This window comes from Nuphar pumila, chromosome 9 (genome assembly GCF_984573655.1).
Source record: "Nuphar pumila chromosome 9, dmNupPumi1.hap1.1, whole genome shotgun sequence".
Taxonomy (NCBI): Eukaryota; Viridiplantae; Streptophyta; class Magnoliopsida; order Nymphaeales; family Nymphaeaceae; genus Nuphar; species Nuphar pumila.
This window is the reverse complement of record NC_143257.1, coordinates 22,144,809-22,169,122: the sequence shown is the minus strand read 5'-3', so window position 1 is coordinate 22,169,122 and position 24,314 is coordinate 22,144,809. Positions and strand designations below refer to the sequence as shown.

Here is a 24,314-nt window from a genome sequence, read left to right as displayed (position 1 = left end):
ACACCCTCGTTGTTCAGGGAAGGGGTCAAGCGCCCTCCCTGCTCCATCTTTTCTGGCGTCAGGCAAGGGCTTCGCCCCCTGCCTGTTTGCATGTTCGTCAGGCAGGGGCCAATCCCCTACCTCTTTGCGTATTTGGCAGGCAAGGGCGAAGCCCCCTGCCTCCCCTTTGTGGCTAACGGGCAAGGGCCTCGCTCCTGCCTCTTTGCTCTTTCTGCAGGCAGGGCGAAGCCTACCTCGTTGTCTTCTTCAAGCAGGGGTGCAGCCCCCTGCCACCCTGTTTCTCGCTGACAGCAGGTCAGCAGGGGCTCACAGCCCCTGCCCCTGCTTCTTACACTTAAAGCAAGTTTACAGAGCCATGTTGCCCCTGCCTCTGCCTCTTTCACGACAGAACAGAGGCAGTGGCCCTGTCATCTCTACCTTTCTGGTTGAGATAGCATATTAACGTCTCGCTTTTGCAGCTCGTACGATGGATCCCGCTAGCGCCCCGCGACCCTACCTTGTTGATTGAGATAGCACACTGGTTGATGGGTCATGAGACTTGCTTGTTGTGTGGTAGTTCACAGCTTACGATCAAATGAATCGTCATGCTGCGTTTTGACATTTGCACTACTTACTTGTTTTGAACTGCTTACCTGTTTTGAACGGCTTACCTGTTTAACTGCATATCTGCTTTAAACTGCTTAGGATGCTGAATTAAATGTACTTAATTCAGTTTCCTGCAGTCACTCTTGTGCACCTACTAGTTTTTCGCGAAACTAACCCATTCTATAGGTACAGATGATAATTAAGTACACCACGGGCGATGGTACGATGGCAAGATGGCTTCAAGATTTTCTTTTCCTGCTATTAGCTCGCATCCTGGACGTTTGTGGGTTTTGTCACGGATTTTCCTTTAGATATCTGAATTTTGTACTATTTGGAAACTTCTTTAAATGGAAATGGCTTTTCCAAGTGTTTTGCAAGTAACATGTGAAGTGAGTTTTGGTTCTTTTAGCTAGCGTGCCCAAAGTTGTGAGCTTGCCTTTCTAAATTCAACAAAAGAATTATCTTTCACTGATTACATAAACAAACTCTAAAAGGAAAGAGATTTTCTTCTAGTCTCTTGCCTGTTTTCTGAAAGATTCGCAAGTTTGAAATTTTGGGGCGTTACAGTACAGGTGATGATTAGGTCGGTACGACAGGCGATGGCACGATGACGTGATAAGATCAATATGAGACTCTTTCGCTGACGTTTCGCTCTGATGATGTTTTGTAATTTTACACAAGGGTTTCCTTTGAAAATTGTTCTTTTGTATAAACTCTAAATTATTAAAAATCTCATTTTAAATCTGTTTGGTTTCAATGAATGTACGGAGTTACAAATCCGTTGTGTAAAGGAATGTTCGCCTATAATGCGCCCAAGGTCCGTTGATTTGTTATTACAAACACCATTTTTCATTGAACTGCTATTTTAAACTCTGAAAAAGAAATGAATACAAGTTTTCAAAATTTTTCTAAAAAGTTACAAGTCCGGGATTTTGGAGGCGTTACATCAGGAATCCTCACGTTTCATCGAAACATTAGGAATCATCACTTGATGTCGAGACATCAATGGAAATCCTAAACCATTGACACGACTTTCTTGGTATACTAATAACTACAGTTGCGTCAACAACACCACCCCCAGACAAAGTGGTTGAAAGCTCCCTAAAACCGTGGCTTAAAACGTGAACCTCACATCGGGTTCTGAGGACACAATTGCACACGGAGTTTTAGTATCCTCACGGTCCTCCATGATTGTTATCCAAGATTTCCACAGTGTAGAAAGGGCATCAACGAAGAGTATAATTATATTGTTTTGGTTTCTTTTACCATTTAAATCAATTTCAAGTTCTTTACACAATAATCGTTTTGCAAATCCACATGCAATAACAATTTCGGGCTCTGGCCCTCACAATTTAACACTATAATTAATTTTGGAAAAACAATAAATTCCAAAATTCATTTTAGAATGCATAAACAATTCAATAACACATGAGCAACACGTACTCCTGGCCTATATAAGGCTGCAGTCGTTCACACATAACCACCAACATATCTCAAAAAGTAATTTATGCCAATTGCAAAATTTCAATGAAGATAAACACACACAGTTTCACAATTAATGTTCACAATGCACATTCATCAAACAAAAAGAATGCGCATTTAGCAAGCACATACACAAAAAGCTTGCAGACCACACTATTAATGATCAAATTTATGCATGTGATCAGCAAACATGCATATGATCACAGTCATGCAAATATCTAATTATATTCAGATTCATGTGTATGCTAAGAAAACTGCAAATTGATCTGTTTAGGATGAGATTTATGTACCTAATCAGAAAATATATATTCTGATCAGATTCTTGTATATGACCAGCTGAGTGCAAACATGCATACGATCAGCTTCATGTACAGGAATCGGCTATCAAAAGTAGGTATGCAATACCTGATTAAATTCATGTACATAATCAATTGACTGCAAACTGCATATGTGCAATCAGCTTCATGTATATGATCAACTGACATGGATATATATATATATGTGCTGATCAGTGAATCGACTAACAAAAAATACATAGGAGTGCAGATCAGATTCATTTACATGATCAACTTCATGTACATGAATCGGCTAAGCAAAAAAATATGTATATGCTGATCAGATTCATGTACATGATTAGCTTCATGTACATGAATCGGCTACTCAGAAGCATACAAGTGCTGATCAGATTCATGTATATGATTAGCTTCATGTACATGAATCGGCTCATTAGAAACATACCAATGTTGATCAGATTCATGTACATGATCAGCTTCATTGTGATCTGAAATACATATATATATATATATATATATATATATATATATATATATATATATATATATATCAGATTTTAAACACATGATCAGCAGTCTTAAGGGAATAAACACGTGATATAAAATCGACCAACTGAATTTATGCACATAAACATCAGGTTCATGCAATTGAAATCAGCAGCTTTATACAAATTCCTTTCCCATGTGAATTAAGAGAGAAACCTGTACCTTGATTTGAAAGATCGAAAAAGACTAGAGGATGGATGAAAAAAAGTCGTAGGTTCTTCTTCTTCTTCTTCTTCTTCTTTCTCTAGTTTTTTTTCTCTCTTTTCTTTCTTTTCTTCTCTTTCTCCCTAACTCACATTTTTCCCCTCTCTCTTTGTCTCTAGAAATCAAATTCTAGAGAGAGAGAGGTTCTAACCTCTATAAATAGTCAAAGGAGGCTCTAGAGAGGGGGTGACGCCTACTTTAGGGGTAGAGTTCTACTAAGTGACACTCTCTCTCTCTAGAAATCATATTTTCCTTGTTTGGAAAATTTTTGTATTGAAGTTCTAATTGTTTGCATACTTGAAAAAATGAGGTTTCTTCCCTTTGCCAAAAACGTAATTTTGTTTCTTCCTGATGATTTGAATCGGTGCACTCGTTGTTTGGGGTCCAACCCCATTGCCTCTAAAGGTGGTTTCTCTTATTATATTGTTTTTGTTGATGATTTCTCTAGATATACTTAGATTTATTTTCTTACGCATAAGTCAGAAGCTTTTCATTATTTTAATATCTTTCATGTTATGAATAAAAACCAATGTAATTCTAACTTATCTATTTTTCGAACTGATTCAGGGGGAGAGTATATTTCAAATGATTTTAAAAATTATCTTGATTTAAATGGCATTCGTCATTAAAGGTCGTGTCCTAATATTCCTCAACAAAATAGTTTGGCAGAAAAGAAACATAGATACATTATAGAAACTGCTAGAACCCTCTTAATTTCAAACAATGTTTCAAAATATTTATGGGTTGAGACCAATCTCATTGTTGTTTATTTGATAAATTGCATACCATCATCTTTTGCTGAAAACCAAAAAGGGTTTAGATGTTATGATGTTAAAAATAACAAACTGAATGTGTGAATAAATGTCTACCTTGTTGAAAAGAAAAGTTACTTTGACTCTAGTATGACTAAGAAAGACTATGAATAATCTTTTTTGTTTGATTTATTGCTTAAAGTAGATGTTGATAATGATGTTGATATACTTGATCAAGAAAAAGATGTTGCCAATGTGGAACCTCAAGTAGATAATAACCTAAAGGAGAATGTCACTTCTGAAGATGAGTGTTAGGGCATTGATCTTGGAATTGTTGCCCTAACGGTTTTCTCGAAAACCGTAAAGGACTTGCCCTCCTTGATGCGCTCATGAATCTCGAGAAACCATGGATGCCACGATCGAAGGGATAAACACGTTCCCGACGATCGGAAGCAGTGGGTTCAATCAAAAAGAGATCCTCAATCCTGATGATTGTACCCTCAAAAAATGTGAAAGAAGAAAACGTGATCTCAAAGAGGGGAGTTCCCCAAAAACATCAAAGATACCTTCATTTTGATGCTAAGTCTCCCTTAAATAATCCAGGGGCAGATCGGGTCCAGTGTGGATCTGATCCACTACAAACCAAAGCAAATATGAAAGCTAATACGAATCGATCCAAGATGGATCCGATCTCAAACAACCCAAACCAAATCAACAAGTCTAAAACTCTACTACATGGATCTGATCGATCCAAACAAGAAAAGAATGAGGAAACGGATCCATGTCAATCCGTAATAATTCCCCACCCCTAAAAAATGCCTTGTCCTTAAGGCGTGAAGTTTCACACAGACCAAAATTGGTCCCACTTTCAGTAACAACCCTACTGAAAGCAAACAACTCCTTTAAACCAAGGAGTCCTTTTTACAGAAAATAAGTAACTTACAATACAACCTATGAGCCTTTATTTTGAATGCAAATGAGATGCAATTGGTTTTTGAGGTTGTTGAAATACTCTATTCACGAATTCACTATCTCTCAAAGGGATTTGAGTGAAAAACTGAAGTGAAAATATCAAGTCATTGAGAAAACAAATACTTGAATGAATAGGAGTGAAAAGCAAGAAGTAAATGATTCAAATCGATTGAATTCTTGTTTATTTGAGTGTAAAATGCACTCATATTTATAGTTAAAAAAATTCATACGTTGAGAGTATGAAAGGGTGTCAAAACAGTCTATTTTGAACGATCAAAACGTTTGAAAAATGAAAAGACACGCATTTTTTTGAAGTTTCAGGAAAACGGTAAAATTAGTCGACTAATAGTTAATTATTAGTAGACTGACAGTTATCATCGGTCGATTGATCTGTTAATCGAGCCGTTTGAAAATCTGAACTTTTGAAACTTAGTCGACTAGAGAAAAATTAGTCGACTGATAATATCATCAGTAGACTGAAAAACCTTTCAGTCGACTGCTGCTAAAATCTTCTGAAAAACAAACATTTTGTTCGGTCGACTGATAAAAGCATTAGTCGACTGCTGCTAAATTTTCAGAAAACACATGTTCTGTTCAGTCGACTGATAAAACCATTAGTCGATTGCTGCTAATTTTCCAGAAAACAGACATTCTGTCCAGTCGACTGATAAAACCTTCGGTCGACTAATTTGACCAAAATGATTTTTTAAAAAATATGGCGTGAAAGGATTAGTCGACTGGTAAGTCTATTGGTCGACTAATAAACACAAAAATTTAAGAAAAGAGTTTTATAAAAAGATTTTCATGAGGGGTTCTTTTAGAAAAGTTTTTCTAAAGACTTTTAGGTAAAATGCAACCTAAATATGCACTCTAAGTAAGGCTCTTACAAGAATCTAAGACTTTTTAATGAATTAAACATTTGCACACTAGTCTTCAAAGATTCTTCATCGAATTCTTCAATTTCTTCATAGCCTCAACTGAAATACAGTTGATTCCACTTGCTCATCATCAAAACCTTGTACTTGAAGTATCATGTATGGCTTCATTGTCGTAACAATCTCCCCCTTTTTGATGATGACAAACTTAATCAAAGATGAAGCATTTTAGATGCATAGATGGAGATTTTACTCCCCCTATCAATATGTTGCAAAACATTAAAAGTTAGTACTTTCAAAGCACATATATCACATATTGATTGGTTTGCATTTTCATTCATCATTACTTCATGTATTTATAAATGCATTCATTCAAAGCTTACTTTTTCTCTTAATTTCGCATTTCAATTTCAATGTAATGCTATCTTTTATCTTTTTTTCTCCCTTTGTCAGAATCAAAAAGAGTAAGGGCAGAAATAGCATAAGTAAAATAGAGATACAAGTTTAAAATATTACAACCCATAAAGTATGAAAGTTTAGACAACAAAGATCAGAAAAGTGAGTTTAGCAAATCCTTGAGTGAAGTAATCTCTTTCTGAATCGAAGATAGTTGTTGAGTCACATCTTCACGAAAAGTGTGTTGATGCAGCTCCAAAGCTTCCAGTCTCTGCATAACTTCATCATTGTCTTGTAGAAAATTTCTTTCTTTTTGATTGAGATGATGGTGTCGCAGAAGGTGAAGGTTCAGAAATAGATGGTTCAGTAGGATCAGATGGTTCAATTTGATCAACATTTAAAGGAGGCAGATATTTAGTTTTCATTCTTTTAAAAATTGTTTAATCAAAGAACTTTTTTTGCTCAATATATTTTTCATTAGTTAAGGGAACTTTGAAATGTCTGAAAATACAAGTTAGAAGACATCCATAAGGAAGAAATGGTTTTTGCTTCCATAAATTTGTAAAATACACATTGGCCCAATTTACAGAAATATTTCCAAATAAAACATAAAGAGTCGCAGATAGATCTGTGGAATAGTAATCAAAAGAACCAGTTTTAGGTAGAACATTGTGGGCAAGGATTCGTCCAGCAATGCGTGCACGAGTTTGAAGATTAGTATTTTTGAAAAGAGGGCAGTGAGGTGCACCTGGAAGAAGAATTTGTTCAAAAATTCTTTCATCATTTAGTTCAACAGTGTTGAAAAGAGTGTCTGAAGGTGTAATTTCTAGAATTTCTCCAAGCAGTTTAAAATCAAACTCGATTTCAACATCACGAACAAGAGAAGAAAGAACTCAAATTTCATGATTAATTTGTAAATTCGTATAAAATAAGTGAATCAGAAAAGGATAATGAAGGGTATTTGCACAGACATCAAAAAGATGTGAAATTCCTGGAAATAATTCTCTTATTTTGTAACGAGAAAACAGGTGAAACAGTACGTTTCGGCTTGGTAAAATAGGTAGTGCAGAAATCGATCCAAAAGTATCATATAAAAGAGGATTTCAGAGTAATCTGAGAGAAAATCCATGTCTTGAAGAAGGTGTAGGAGGAGGAGAACCTAAACCTTTTGCAGATGCAGACTTCGTACGAGGCATGATTAAAAACAGATTTACCAAAAAAAATGTCGGCTTCCAAATGACGTCCGGCAAGGGGAAAATGTTGTCCGGCGTTCACAAACGAAGGAAGATACGGTGGCTGACGGCGAGTGTGAAGGCTGCCACAAGGGGATTCCGGCAATGGCTGAAGATACACCGTCACGGCAAGAGTGTTTCAGCGTGTTTTGAAGATGCGCCAGTTACTGCAAGAGGATTCCGGCGTTTCAAGATCACGGGCAGAAGATTCCAGCGTCTCCTTGTCACGGCAAGAAAATCCCAGCGAAGATCTAACGGCACTCCGAGGGTTTTTCAGAAGAGAGAGAGGAAAGAGACCAAAAAGGGGTTTTCGTTTTAAGGGTTTCGTTCCTTTAAAATAAAAACGAAAAGGTGTGAAAATGAAACGATGTCTATTTAAAAAAAAAAACGGGTGTTAAAAAAAACCAAGGGGTATCGAGTCCCTTCATTTAAATTTTTTTTAAAAAAAAAAATTTAGTCGACTAAAACTTTATCAGTCGACTAAGAATGTGCGACTCATTCTAAAAACATCAGTCGACTAGAAATATATCGGTCGACTAATATGGTGCGATACATTCTAAAAATTTTAAAGCATCACTCGACTAAATTTTTATCGGTCGACTAATATAGTGCGATTTTGAGATATTATTCAAAAATTAGCATTTTTATAAATCTAAAAACGAGCAAATACCTAGTTCTCTCCTAATTCTCATAAAATCTTCATTTTTAAGAGGTTTAGTGAAGATATCGGCATGTTGTTCTTTAGTGGAAATAAAATTTAACGAAATATCTCCTTTTAACACATGATCTCTTAAGAAATGATGTCTAACTTCAATATGCTTAGTTTTTTAGTGCTGAACAGGATTTTTCGAAAGATTTATAGCACTAATGTTATCACAATAAATAGTTGTTGTGGAGTAATTCAAACCAAAATCTTTTAAGGTTTGTTTCATCCATAGTACTTGTGAACATGCTAAACTAGCCGCTATATATTCTGCTTCAGTTGTTGAGAGTGACACTGAATTTTGCTCTTTACTAAACCAAGAGACTAAAGAATTTCCTAAGAAATGACAAGTTTCACTAGTGCTCTTGCGATCAGATTTACTTCCAGAAAAATCTGCATCACTATATGAAACTAAATCAAAGGAAAATGATTTTGGGTAAAACAAACCGAAATCTGAAGTATCTTTCAAATAACGAAGAATTTGTTTTACGGCAGTTAAATGAGATTCCTTTGGATTAGCTTGAAATCTTGCACACATACAAACACTAAACATAATATCAGGTCGACTAGCAGTTAAGTATAATAGAGATCCGATCATACCTCTGTAGAGCTTAGTATCTACACTTTTACCATTTTCATCTTTATCAAGAGAAGTAGTTGTACTCATAGGATTCATTCTTTATTTCGATGAGTCCATCCCAAATCTCTTGAGAAGTTCTTTTGTATACTTAGCCTGATTGATGAAGATTTCTTCTTCAGTTTGCTTTATTTGAAGTCCAAGGAAGTAGTTTAATTCGCCCATCAAGCTCATTTCAAACTCTTCCTGCATAGCTTTAGCAAATTTTTTACAAAGAGAATCATTAGTAGAACCAAATATTATGTCATCAACATAAATTTGCACAATAAGAATATCTGAATTAAGATTTTTAATAAATAAAGTGAGTTTACCCGACCAATGGAAAAACCAGATTGTTCTAGAAAATTTCGTAGTCTTTCATACCACGCCCATACAAAGCTCTTTTCAATTTGTAGACTTTTTCTGGATATTTCTCATTTTCAAAGCCTAGAGGTTGCTCTACATAAACTTCTTCATTGATGTGTCCATTTAAGAATGCACTCTTAACATCAATTTGATATAACTTGAAGTTCATGTAACTAGCAAAAGCAAGCATCATTCGAATTGACTCTAATTGAGCCACTGGTGCATAGGTTTCATCAAAATCTATGCCTTCTTCTTGATTATAGCCTTGTGCTACTAGCCTTGCTTTGTTACGAATGACTTCACCATTTTCGTCCAGCTTATTTCGGAAGACCCATCTTGTTCCAATTACTGGATGATCCTTTGGTCTATCAACTAGATCTCAAACATCATTCCTAGTAAATTGGTTAAGTTCTTCAGACATGGCCAAAAGCCAAAATTCATCATCACAAGCCTCATTGATATTCTTTGGTTCTAATTTAGATATGAAAGCAACATTTGCAATATATTTTTCTAATTGCTTTCTAGTTTGGACACCACTCTTTATTTCACCAATAACTTGTTCATGTGGATGATTAGAAATTTCTTTCCAAACCGGTTGAAGAGGAATATTTTCTTGAGAAGTACTCTCTATCAAGGGTTCTTCTTGAAGTATTACTTCTTCTCCTTCGCTTAGAGGTATAATCTGCTCACAATTCTCATCAAATGCAGCATGTAAAGATTCTTCAAGACAAGATGTTCTTTTGTTGAAAATACGATAAGCTTTACTTCTAGAAGAATATCCAAAAAATATTGATTCATCTGATTTTGAATCAAACTTATCAAGATTATCTTTGGTATTTAACAAGAAACATTTACTACCCAAAATTTTGAAATATGAGATCTTTGGTATACGATCATAATACAATTCAAAACATGTTTTATGTAAAATTGGTCTAATAAGAACACGGTTCAAAACATAACATGTTGTATTTATTGCTTCAGCCCAAAAGTATTTTGGTAAATTTTTATCTTGAAGCATGGTTCTAGCACATTCTTGCAAAGTTCTATTCTTTCTTTCAACAACTCCATTTTGTGAAGCCGCTCTAGGAAAAGCAAAGTTGTGAGATATAACATGTAAATCACAAAACTTTAGAAAAGATTCATTTTCAAATTCACCACCATGATCACTACGAATTTTAATTATAGATGTAGATTTTTCATTTGTAATTCCTTTACAAAGTTTAGAAAATTCCGAAAAAGCATCATTTTTGCTTTTTAGAAAAATCACCCATGTAAACCAAGAATAATCATCTACTATAACAAAAGCATACTTGCTACCATTCAAACTTTGAATTCTAGATGGTCCAAATAGATCTAAATGTAAAAGTTCAAGAGGACGTTTTGATGAAACTATATCTTTTGCTTTAAAAGAACTCTTGATTTGTTTATCCCTTTGGCAAGCATCACATAAGTGATCTTTCTTATATGGTATTCTAGGTAGGCCTCTTACAAGATCATTCTTGGATAACTTTGAAATAATTTTAAAGTTAACATGTCCAAGTCTCTTGTGCCATAACCATTGAATTTCATTTGAAACAATAAGACATTTTTTATTAAAAGTGGGTAATTCATCTAGATATAGTTCATACACATTGTTCCTTCTTTTACCTTTAAAAATGATCTTTTTAGATTGAAAATCAGAAATTAAGCATAAATCATTTTCAAAAGAAACATGAAAACCTTTATCACATAATTGACTAATAGATAATAAATTATGCATTAAACCATCTACTAAAAGAATCAAGGGAAATTTTGGATTACCAATATTACCAATACCTATTACTTTTCCCTTGTTATTGTCACCACAGGTGACGGTTCCTCCATCCTTATTTTGAAGGGTGGAAAATAACTTCAGCCTTCCAGTCATATGTTTGGAACAACCGTTGTCCAATATCCATTTGCTCCTTATATTGTGTACCTACAACAAAATTAGAAAACAGAGCATTTGACCCCTTTCTATTTTTGGGTCCATGAGAGTTAGTCTTAGGAACCCATATCCATTTGGATTTTGGTTTCCTTTGATAATAAATATTCTTTCTATAAAAGAGTTTATCATGTCTAGAATAATCATGTTTAGACTTATAAGCATTATAGTTTCCATGATTAGATGCATTTCTATTAGAACTAGAAGGTTTAGTTCTATGAACAAATGGTTGAGAATAATGTCTTTGATTTTTCACCACATAGTTTGGTCTATTTTGAGTATCAAAAAAGCTATATCCCAATCTGGTTTTATTAACCGAGCATCTTTGAGAACCAAGAAGTTTTTCTAGATTCTCTTGACCATTTGTGAATTTGGTCACTATGAAAAGAAGATCATTTGATATTTTTTTTAGACTAGATATTTCTTTTTGTAAGAGATTGGTTCTAACTCCAATTTCTTTTATCTCAAATGCTTGGCAAGAGTTTTTCTTTCTTAAGATCTTCTATCTCTTGAAGTAACACTTTATTTTGAGAGTCAAGAGTTAAATTTTCAGTTTTTAACTCTTTATTTTTAGAACTTAGACTCTTAAATTTAGCATATAAATCATTGAATGCTTCTAACAAATCATCATAGTCAAATTGACTTATCGAATCTTCTTGTGCTACAAAACACATGTTAGCAACTTCTTCATTTGATTCTTCATCGGAAGAGGAGTCACTATCATCCCAACATGCTTAAAATGCCTTTTTCTTCTTGAATTGGTCCTTGGGCTTGATTTTGAGAAGAGGACAATCTTTCTTGATATGTCCTGTCTTTTTGCAGTTAAAGCACTTGACTTCATTGGGATTGGAAGGATCTGCTTTCGTTACCTTTCTTTGAAATCTTCTCTTTTTGATGAATCTTCTGAATTGCCTTGTGATGAGAGCAATATCTTCATCTTCATCTTCTTCTGAATTTTCTGAGTCAGAAGTAGCCTTAAAAGCAAGAGATTTCTTCTTGGGCTCTTCTTTTTGTCTGTCTTGAAGTTGGACTTCATATGCCATAAGGTTACCAACTAAATCTTCAAGAGTGAGAGTGTTAAGATCATTTGTTTCTTCAATAGGAGTGATTTTTCTCTCTCATTCATGAGTTAAACACCTTAAGATCTTTCTGACTAAATCCACTTGTGAATATTCTTTTCCAAAGGATTTCAAAGTGTTAGTTATATCGGTCATTCTAGTTACCATATCCGATATAGATTCATTTTGCTTCATTTTGAACAATTCAAATTTATGAACTAAAGAAGCAATTTTAGATTCATTTACCTTTGACGTACCTTCGTGAGTCACGAGAAGAGTATGTCAGATTTCATTTGCTGTAGAGCATTGGAAGATGCGATTGAACTCTACCTTGTCAACGACACAATATAATGCATTCATTGCCTTGGCATTAAGTGAAGCAGTCTTCTTTTCTTCATCGGTCCATCGGCTGAAATCAGTTGGAGTTTGAAAATTATCTGAAACAACTCTCCAAATATCGAGATTCATGGATTGCAAGAATATTGTCATTCTCACTTTCCAGTATCCATAGTTTGTTCCGTCAAAGAGAAGAGGACAAACAGAGGAGCATCCTTCTTTGTGCTGAGATGTTGTAGTTGTCATGCTAGATGATGATCAAATCAGAATAATAGCAAACCTGCTCTGATACCAAATGAAAGTGAACTAGGATCGAGGCAACGAGCACTAGAGGGGGGGTGAATAGTGCTTTTAAAAATAATCTGCGAAATATTAAAGAATTTTGCAATTTGAAAATCAATCACACAAAGAACACAAGATTTTATCCTGGTTCGGTCTATCCCGACCTACATCCAGTCCCCAAGCAAAACCCGCTTGAGATTTCCACTATCAACCTTGTTAACGACAAGATCACACAGACCAAAACTGTCCCACTTTCAGTAACACCCCTACTGAAAGCAAACAACTCCTTTAAACCAAGGAGTCCTTTTTACAGAAAATAAGTAACAACTTACAATACAACCTATGAGCCTTTCTTTTGAATGCAAATGAGATGTAATTGGCTTTTGAGGTTGTTGAAATACTCTACTCACGAATTCACTATCTCTTAAAGGGATTTGAGTGAAAAACTGAAGTGAAAATATCAAGTGATTGAGAAAACAAATACTTGAATGAATAGGAGTGAAAAGCAAGAAGTAAATGATTTAAATCGATTGAATTCTTGTTTATTTGAGTGTAAAATGCACTCATATTTATAGTTAAAAAATTCCATACGTTGAGAGTATGAAAGGGTGTCAAAACAGTCCATTTTGAATAATCAAAACGTTTGAAAAATGAAAAGACACGCCTTTTTTTGAAGTTTCAGAAAAACAGCAAAATTAGTCGACTGGAACATCAGTTAGTCGACTAATAGTTAGTTATTAGTAGACTGACAGTTATCGTCGGTCGATTGATCTGTCAATCGAGCCGTTTGAAAATCTGAACTTTTGAAACTTAGTCGACTAGAGAAAAATTAGTCGACTGATAATATCATCAGTAGACTAAAAAACCTTTCAGTCGACTGCTGCTAAAATCTTCTGAAAAACAAACATTCTATTCGATCGACTGATAAAAGCATTAGTCGACTGCTGCTAAATTTTCAGAAAACACATGTTATGTTCAGTCGACTGATAAAACCATTAGTCGACTGCTGCTAATTTTCCAGAAAACAGACATTCTGTCAAGTCGACTGATAAAACCTTCGGTCGACTAATTTGACAAAAATGATTTTTTAGAAAATATGGCGCGAAAGGATTAGTCGACTGGTAAGTCTATTGGTCGACTAATAAACACAAAAATTTAAGAAAAGAGTTTTATAAAAAGATTTTCATGAGGGGTTCTTTTAGAAAAGTTTTTCTAAAGACTTTTAGGTAAAATGTAACCTAAATATGCACTCTAAGTAAGGCTCTTACAAGAATCTAAGACTTTTTAATGAATTAAACATTTGCACACTAGTCTTCAAAGATTGTTCATCGAATTCTTCAATTTCTTCATAGCCTCAGCTGAAATACAGTTGATTCCACTTGCTCATCATCAAAACCTTGTACTTGAAGTATCATGTATGGCTTCATTGTCGCAACACTATTCATAATCCATGACATAACTATGTCATTATCTTCATCCCAGGTAACATATTTTCCCACTTTTTCAGTGGGTTCGTCTTCCAACAAGATATATTTTCTGCAATGTCCAGATACCGACATCATAAAAGTTCTGGACCACCTGGCATAGTTAGTTTCCTTTAACCTTACAGACGAGCCATACGAAAAGGGATTGGCAAATGCCTTATACTCTCCAATATTTTCCAATTTGGAATAACATTTCGAGGTTTCAGCCATACTTCTGCTTCAGCAAAAAAACTGGACAGACTCCAATCAACACAGGAAAAAATGTGTGTTACACTCACACACCAACCAATATGACAACCAACAGTTGTTCACACAAAAAAAAAAAACACGACAGTAAGGAATAGCAGCCCACAACACGAGAACTTTCCCAGCACAGCAGGAAATCTAGCATGCAGTTTCCACGACAGTAGTGAACAGCAGCCCACAAACATGAAAAATAGTTTTAAATTTTTTTTCAGCACATCAGTGAATCACGACCAACATAACTCTGCATACGCAGAACCTGTTTTTTTTTTAGCACATAAACGAATCACGACCAACAAAACTCTGCATACGCAGAACCTGTTTTTCAGCACATCAGCGAATCACAACCAACATACCTCTGCATACGCAGACCCTGAATCATAACAGAGATTGCTCCCCAGACATATACAGCTTGACAGTCAGTCATTTTTCAATCACTAGCAACACCACTACGAGTGTGATTGTTGTTTCTCCCAAAAACAGGAGGTCACGACATGAAATCACGAAACAGAAAAAAAATCATGGCCCAAACATCAGGGAGTCACGGCTGAGATAAGACTCGGCACCAAGAAGTCACGGCAAGGCAAACCTTCATCAGGGTATCACGACTGAAATAAGACTCAGCACTAAGGAGTCACGGCAAGGCAAACATTCGGCACCAGGGAATGAAATAAGGCTCGGAAACAAAGAATCACGGTAGGAACTCACAGCAAGAAAAAAACTCGGCAACAACAAGCATCCACGACCAGCAGCACGCCCAGATCTGTCATCAGATCTTCCAAAAAAAAACAGAAATTAATCGCTAACCTGATTTGAAAGATATTTTTGATGGATCGTAGTTTGATCACGATCGTTCACGCTCCCACGATCGACTGTGTTTTTATCACAATCGATCACGCTCCCACGATCGACTGTAGCTCTGATACCATGTGGAAAGATGCACCGAACCCTAGGTAGAGAGAGAGAAAGACGGTTGCACAGGGTGAGAAAACTCGTTAACCTCTTATTAGGGCCTCTCTCTATGTTAAATAGAGAGAGGCTTAAAAGAATAATTACAACTAAGCCCATTGTGAAAACATAATTTCAAAATAACATCTAATATGAAAAACTTCACTTAAAACCACCTATTCTCAACAAGAACCATAAAGGGGACACAATCTCCAATGGGTGCGGATCTATCGAACAATGATTTAGAGAAGCTGGCAGTGGAAGGATGCATTTTGGTTGATGATCCAACTATGGGTGCATCTTTGTCTGACCCTCTATTGTGATATCGTCAACCACAATCTAATATAATTGTGTATCTCCCTGCCTGAGAACATAGGTCATCTGGCATGTCTCAGTCTTGGCGGGAGGTGCTCGGAGTGTTATGGCTAGAGTGATCCTCTCTCTCGCATTCTGGAACTCTATCTTCATGTCTCTGAAATTCTACTCTACGTTGCGTAACGACTGGAGGCACTGCATTTCCAATACCACATATGCCCCCTTCATGGGCAACACAAACAAGTTGACTGCAAAGCAATGGCCCTGCATCTGTAATGGGGCCTTCGGGCAGCGAGCATCGCACCTCAGCTTGCGAGAAGAGGTGGAGACAGTGGCACCGGTCACGGATTGCCCTTTGAGAAGAGGTTGCAAAGCTTTCACGAGCTGAGAAAGAGACATGTTTGAAATAGATTTGCTTGAAGATTCTTGATGAGCTTATGAAGTTCCAACTGAAGCAAGCTTTCATCTTTTGACTTAAATTCAGGATAATATGGTTTCATATGCCCTGGTTCTCCATAATTATGATAAAGAATAATGCTTTTTTTCTTTTCATTCCCTTTTCCTTCATACATACGAATTTTCTCATAGTTGTTATTATTCTTATAGAAGTGTTGTAGTTTGTATGAATGAGTGTTGGCTCTCGATTTTTAAACAACCAAGACATTATCTTTGGTTTCTCTCGATTCATTTTGAGACCTTAACCTAGTCTCTTCCATGCACACTTGAGCCAAAACCTTTTGGATAAGAGGAAGCTCATCTTGCCTACTATGAATAATATTACTCCTCATTTGCTCAAATTCGGGTCTTAATACCCTCATAAATTAGAAAGAATTGCTCATTATTTATTTTTTATTTCTAAGTTGAGCATTATTAGGAGTCTCCCAAATTGGCTCCAACTTGGCCATTTGATCCCATAGTTTCTTTAATGAGCCAAAATACTCTCTAACACTCTTTTTGCCTTATTTACAATTATGTATGTTATCTTGAAGTTCCCATCTAAAGGCAGCATCACATTGAGTGTAAGTTTGTTTGATAAAAAGTCATGCTTCATTGGCTCTCTCAAACTCAAGAATAGTCTCACAAGTATCTTTACTCAAACTTCTCATGAATAGAGAAAGAACCATGACATGAGCTATTTCTCATTCTTTCAAAGTCTTTTATAGCTTACAAGAGCCTTCACTCTTTCATCTCCTTTAAAAATTTCTTTAATGGTTTCATCCTTTTCTTTTATGGATCTTGTGAGAGTAAGTTATGATTCATTTGCGGAGCTATCAACATATTCCCATAGACCCTTTCCAACGAGGATCCTCTTGATGGCGGTAGCCCATAAATTATAATTCTTTCCATCAAATTTTATTGGGACTACCGTCACAACTTCCCTATCGGCCACAAGGTAAGAGAATAGAATAAAGAGTATAAATGTGTACTTGAAACGATTTGCAGCTTCCTTTAGTGCAACGATCCTTCTATGCATTCAAAAAGAGATAACTCTTCAAGATAAGTGGTCAGCACGCTTCCCAAAGCAAGACCTGATCTCCGCAAATAATTAAATATGCTTGAAGAAGCTCCAAATATCACCAAGGAATTGATCTTGCTCTGATACCATGTCACGATTCAATATGATTCTTCAATGAGCCACTTATGAGCAAAACCTAATATGAGAGACGACCACTTTTGGGTCCAACACAAAAGCAATATTGAAATAAGCCACTTAAGGGCTGAAATGCACATAAAGAATGAACTTGTATTAGGGAAAAACCTTTGAGAAAGATACATTAGAGAGGGGGTCACACCCCTATATATACCCATGAAGAGGGCTCCATAGAGTCGTTGGGATCTACCCAACGGCTAGAAATATAGCCATTGGGTATGGTCCAATGACTCTATAGGAATATTCCCAAAAAAGCCCTTCAAGCTGAGAATATTCACAAAAAAATAAATTAAACTAAATAAAGATACACACTTATTGTGAATTTATATGTGAAAAGACCAAATTCCCCTGAGATAGAAATATATATATATATATATATATATATATATATATATATATATGTTTACATTAACAGCTATGGGGTTTTTGGCACTGGACTCTGAGATTGGCTTATTGGTTCTGAACCTGGCCTATTATGAATATTTTAATATAATTCTGTGTGAATGATGATTTTTAAATTTATGAAATTTATTTGAATAATTGTTGGTTTGATATGATATCTGTAGAATTCTTAATTTCACGTTTTTCGTGCTCTTCTGTTTTCTTGATAAGAGGTTCTTGCCCTTGGATGTCTCTTTCTCGAACTTGATTCTAAAGGGCTATTAAACACTAGCGCTTGCGCACGAGTTGACTCCCTAGAGCTTAGTTTGGTTGGAGCAATACCATAGATAAGGCCTTGCATAAAAAAAATACTCTAAAAAATTGAGTTATAAATTGGAGGCATTACAGACACGCGTGTCTCCGTGTCACGCATCGACACCTGGACATGGGATTTTACCCTCCGTATATACAGGTTTGTATTCAATTTATAATTATATTTTCAGTTTATAACTTTATATTTTTAGTATATAATATATATGTTAGGTATAGCATATATATTTAGATTATATTCAGCTTGTTTTGAATTTATTTTGTATTTATGTGATATTTAATATATATAGTAGTGTCCCCATACCCATATTTTTTGGAATTGTTGTGTCATACCTTCTATACTTGTACCCGTGCTTGTAACCGTACATGTACTTGCCTATACCCGCACCCGTACCCTGGTGACATAGGTTATAGATATTGTGTTTTAGTGTTTTTTTATAGACACATATCTATATAAATACAAATATACTTTTTTGCAAACATACACACATGAATGTATGTTTTTTATGTATATATATACTATACACACACAACACACACGAATGTATGTTTTTGTATATATGTGTGTGTTGCTTCCATATACCCTATGTTTAAAGTGTAAAATTTCATTTTTACTCTGGTTGCAAGTTTTTTTATTAGGGCAACAATAGAAGGGGTTCCCTTCTGTTGGGAATGCTAGAAAATCTAATCAACAAGATAATCATGAGTAAAATATAGCATGTGGTGTCAATTTTTCAGTCATTAGCTCTATCACATGCTATATTTATACATAATCAGCTTGTTGATTAATATCAAGTTGAATACATCTTTGCCATTAATTTTAGCAATTCATTATAAATTCTGTACTTTTTTATTTTTCGGTGCTGACTGGGTCAACTAGTCCCGCCAAAGAACTTGATGTGTGGCACAATAACTCTCAAGTAAAATAATTGCTATAATCCAACTTAATGGAAATTTGGGAAAGAGGGGTTAATATTGAGACTTGGCACACCCATAAGTCTATCATTAGGAGTGATGTTGAGACTAAGCTTTGGTGGGCTGTTAGTTGAAATTCATCCATTAGGATTCATAGTAGGGAATTGGGGATTTTAACCATCCACCATTAAAAGATGGGAAATAAATGGTAAGGGAAATTAAGGGAAACTAGTTTGAGAATAGGAATAATGATTTAGAGACAAAAGAGGGGAATAAAAGAGAAGAATGATTTCTTAGAGCAAAAGAAATAAAGAAAATAAGAAGAAGAGGAAATGAAGAGAAGGAATAAAAGGAAGAAAGAGTAGACTTACCTTGATGAGGACGACAGGGAGGATGGACGGCTAGTATCAATGATGAAGCCTCAAAATCCTCAATCTTTTGTCCCATGTGGAGGTTGCACACTCTTTCTTTTATTAATAAAAGAGGTCCCAATAAGGCGGCATGAGAAAGTCAACACAACTTGGATAACTACAACAATGTCACTTAAGTAAGCTTAGCACAAATAACAAACATATAACAATCTATGTCACACGGACTCAGCTAGGGAGGCGCCGCACCCGAGTCGACACGCCCCGACACGGGTGCGGACACGGGTGCGGCTTCGGACACGGCCCGGACTCGGTCAACGCCGAGTCGGACTCGGTCAACGAGTCCAGGCCGAGTCTGTCTTTTTTTGGACTCGGTCAACGTTGACTGAGTCCAAAAATTGTCCATTTTTAGGGTAAAAAGCAAAGAAAAATGATCTTTTTATATATTTTTAAAATATATATATATATAGCACGAGTCTCAAACATAAGCCCTAGGGAAAAAAATCCGGGGGGCGCTGCCCTTCTACGGCCCCCCCTGTGCCCTTCCCGGTGACCGCGCAGCAGAACCCGCGCCGGGGGGAGCCCCCGGACCCCCTTTCTGCAAGGGCAAAAGTACAATTTGCAAAGTTTATAAAAACACTCATGCTGGTGCCAAACTTTAGAGGACAATATCCACATATATGCACACAGGATATATTATTATATATATTTTTTAATATATATATAGCCGAGTCCCCGTGTCCAAAATTTTTAAAATTGCGCCGCACCCGTGTCGCACCCGCACCCATGTGACATAGATAACAATGAACATTACATAACTAATACAAGTAATGAACTATGGAGACAAAAGACGATAAAATATGAAACCATATGTGTATAACTGCCAAAAAATGATATTGTCTCTGGTTCTAATGGTATCCACATCTTTATATATATGTGGAAAGGTGCTTAAAACTGCCACAAAACAGGCGCCTAATAAGTTAATATGAGGTTAGTGTTTTATTATATAGATGTAACGACAAGGAATTCTAAAATAACAGAGGCGCTCACCATAGCTGTAGCATAGACACCAAATAAGCCAGTATCACGATAGTTAGTGTTGAAGGAAATTATACTCTCAGCCAGGTCACCCATCGCAACCTTCCGAGCAAGTTCTGATCTACTGATTTATGAAAAACATGTTTTGTTTCAACACATCAAGATTGGAATTGGTAAGCATATGCTCACCAAGCAAGTGCAATAAAAGAAAATGAATCACTACTAGTAGAAAGCATGAGAATGAAGATGATAAAGTCCAGCGTCAAACTTTGACTTAAGTTGAAAGTGTACCCAGAAAGGTTGCCAATGCCTGCACTTCGGTTCCAAGACCCCAGCAAACTTTGTACGACCATTAAAGGTATGGAATTTGGATCAGTCCATGAAGCCCCCTCAAACGCAATGGCAAAATGTGCAAAAGGCATGTCATCATTCACCACCCTTACCTGGAAGAAGAAGTACAAACAGACAAGTCAACAGAAGAACTAGGAAAACCAAACAGATCCTAGACGATTGCATACCATCATTTAGGTTGAAAGATGTAATGAAATGACCTCTGAACCAGTGAAAACAGCAGGGTTTTCTTCAACAAGCATAGACGCTGTGGTTGAATCATTGGATAGTCTTGTGAACAGCTTACTGACTTCATCTACCATATCCTCATGTCTAACAGCACCAGCAGCAGATACAACCTAAAATTCACATATTCAACCTCTTAGATGAAACATTCAAAATTAAGTTCGTGGTTCTGTAAAACCCTTATAATGCCATACGTGCACTTATGAAATATTGAACTTGTGATATGCTACGTGGGGCATAAATGAGTGGGGTACTATACGTACACCCTAGCTCATAAGTAAAAGCTAAGATGATGCATATACAAGTACTTGGCTTGGGTTTGAACCAAAATTTTGAAAAGTTGTATTAGTGCTTACTGCACACTAGATTGGGTAAGGTGCATACACTGAGATCACCCCGAGTATTGGTTGGGATTTTGGAAATCCCCTGTGGTGCAATGACTTGCACACCAAAAACAAATAAGAATAAAAAAATATGCACACATAACCTAAATATGGGATTCTGGGTATATCTGAAAGGCGGTATATGTTACTGGTTTCTCGAAATACTGGGTATACCTGAAAATTATATATGTTATTGGTTTTCTAGGGCTTTGGGTACACCTCAAAGATGGTGTATGTTACCGAACCCAAGGTCTACCTTAGAGAGGGTAGATGATATAAGCTTCGTGAGACAATTTCATTTTTTGTGAGAGCGAGGCGTCTCACCCGGTCCCCAGTCCTCGGAGTTAGGGGCTCAGGACTACCAATGCGTCTTAGGTGATAGATTCAAGTCTTCTGCAGAAGTTACAGGGTGCATCCTAATTCTAGTTCTAACCATTGGGGAGTATTCTCTCGGTCGCGAACCGTCCCCTTTGGACCTCTGTATGGCTAGTCATACGAGGTATTAATTGAAAAAGCATAATAAACTCCCATGTGGTTTTTGCTCGCTACGATGTCGAATGCCTATGCATACCCACAGGGTAATTAACAAGAGAAAACATAAAGTTAGTACACTTCTTAAAGTCTTCAAGTATTCACACAATGCTTGATGTTGCATTTGTTAGATTATGATTGTGATTCACTCATGTGATGCTTAGCTTAGACATGTTTTCCTTTACATGAAAAATATGAGAACCTAAATGTGATTCATTCAATAGATCATGAAATGCTTGAATTTAGTGAACTGTACATTCTGAACTTGTTTAAATGTTTGTTATTTCTATATAAATGTGTTGCACATATATTCGTACACATGACACTGTGCACATTCATATAAATATTATGCTTCTTACTCAAACAGGGTAGTCTGACCCCTTCTTAATTATTATTTTTAGGAAACAGATAAATACGGGCAATTGCGGTCGTCGCTGCGGACAGTGTCATGTGACCATATCTTCTGTGGATGTCCTGAGGAACTCTGACTTTAAGAAATTCATTAAGTTTGTAATTTATAACTTTTAAGATTCCTAGGCAAGGTTTTAATTCGCCTAATGTTATTGAGTTAGTGCTATCACCTGTAATCCACCCAAATAAATTGACTGAGGAAGTAATAAAATATTTCCGCTATTGTTTTACAAAAAAAAATTATTCCAAAATTTTTGAGTTAAATATTTGGGGCATTACAGATTTGGTCATTAATATCGATTTGTAATATATTATGCTGAATTGCCGTATATCGATTTGTAAGATATTATGTGTTTTATAGTATCGATTTGTGAGATATTGTTTTGGTTGTTAATATTGATTTGTAAGATATTATGCTGAATTGTTGTATATTGATTTGTAAGATATTATGTTGAATTGTCGTATATCGATTTGTAAGATATTATGTGTTTTCTAGTGTCGATTTGTAAGATATTGTTTTGTTTGTTATTATCGATTTATAATATATTATTCTGAATTGCCGTATATCGATTTGTAAGATATTACGTATTTTCTAGTATAGATTTGTGAGATATTGTTTTGGTTGTTAATATCGATTTGTAATATATTATGCTGAATTATCGTATATTAATTTATAGGATATTATGTTGAATTGTCATATACCAATTTATAATATATTATGCTGAATTGTCGTATATCAATTTGTAAGATATTATGTGTTTTCTAGTGTTGATTAGTGAGATATGGTTTTGTTTGTTATTATCGATTTGTGAGTTAGTATGTTGTTGCTTTGATATTGCAATTCATTCAATCGTTTATTTGGCTTGCTTAACTAATCGGTAGCCGTTGTTATATGCATCCTGAATAAATCGTAGTTGCAGTGAAGATGATGTAACGCAAATTGATATTTTGCTTATGACTGTGTTGAGCATATCTACTAGTTGCAGTGAAGATGGTGTATATCAATCATTGGAAAGTCATGAAGCAATAAACATTCGTACTATCAACGCACCTGAAGAAGTGAATATGTTCACTAATGATGCACATGATAAGAAATGTGTAGGCATTGGATTCACTCTTGACTTGAATATTCCAACAGACGAAATTTAATTCGATAAAGAGGTAGACGATCATGACAGTGCACTTGACAAATGTACAAGCACCTCAAGTCTACATGATAGTACACTTGACTCTATTCTCGTAGAGGGAATGCAATTTAATAATGAGGAAGCTGCATAAAAATTTTACAATGATTATGCCTTAAAACTTGGCTTGTGTGTTAGAAGGTATTTTTGGGCAAAAAATGCACAGAGTGTCGTGGTGAGAAAGGTATATGTTTGTTCTAAGCAAGGTTGGAAGAAGTCAATTGAAAATCCAACAAGGAGCAAGTCGGATTCAAGATGTGGTTGTCCAACAAGAATGGTGTTAAGAAGACTTCCGAATGAGAAATATGTAGTTCATACTTTAATCAATGATCATAACCATGAATTAACCGTTTCATTTATGACTCCTATGTTAAGGTCACATCATAAAGTAACTGAAGTGCATGCTGCAATTGCTGAAATAGCTGATAGCACCGACATTGCACCAAGGAAGACATACAATTTGTGTGTGCACATAGATGGTGATCACGAGAATGTACCATTCACACCTGTGGATCTAAGAAACCACTTGAGAAGGAAGAGGTCAGACAACATGAATAATGGAGGAATATGTTCTTTGGTTGATTACCTACAGAAGAATTCAAGCAATGACCCTGGTTTCTTTAGTGCAATGCAACTGAATGAAGATGGGTATGTTGTGAATATGTTTTGGGTAGATTCAAAGTCAATAGTAGATTATGAATGCTTCAATGATATACTTGTTTTTGATACGACAATGAAGATTAATATGGAACAATGGCCATTTGCACAGTTTGTCGGAGTGAACCATCACTCATAGAGTTGCATATTAGACAACGCTTTTTTGCATGACTAGACCAAGGAAACCTTTGAGTGGTTGTTCAGAGTATTTACACATGCAATGACTAAAGAGGATCTC

General features: G+C 35.8%; 1 protein-coding gene across 1 annotated transcript in view; it reads right to left on the bottom strand.

Annotated features, from left to right (window-relative positions):
• The window catches only part of LOC149828488 (putative mitochondrial-processing peptidase subunit beta, mitochondrial), a 124,220-nt gene that overhangs the window by 85,330 nt on the left and 14,576 nt on the right, over positions 1-24,314 (bottom strand). Inside the window, exons 4-6 of the mRNA XM_090017064.1 lie at positions 20,886-21,023; positions 20,626-20,777; positions 20,347-20,458 (exon numbers count right to left, since the gene is read on the bottom strand). Coding sequence (XP_089873190.1) covers positions 20,347-20,458; positions 20,626-20,777; positions 20,886-21,023 — 402 coding nt within the window. The remainder of the gene's footprint in view (positions 1-20,346; positions 20,459-20,625; positions 20,778-20,885; positions 21,024-24,314) is intronic.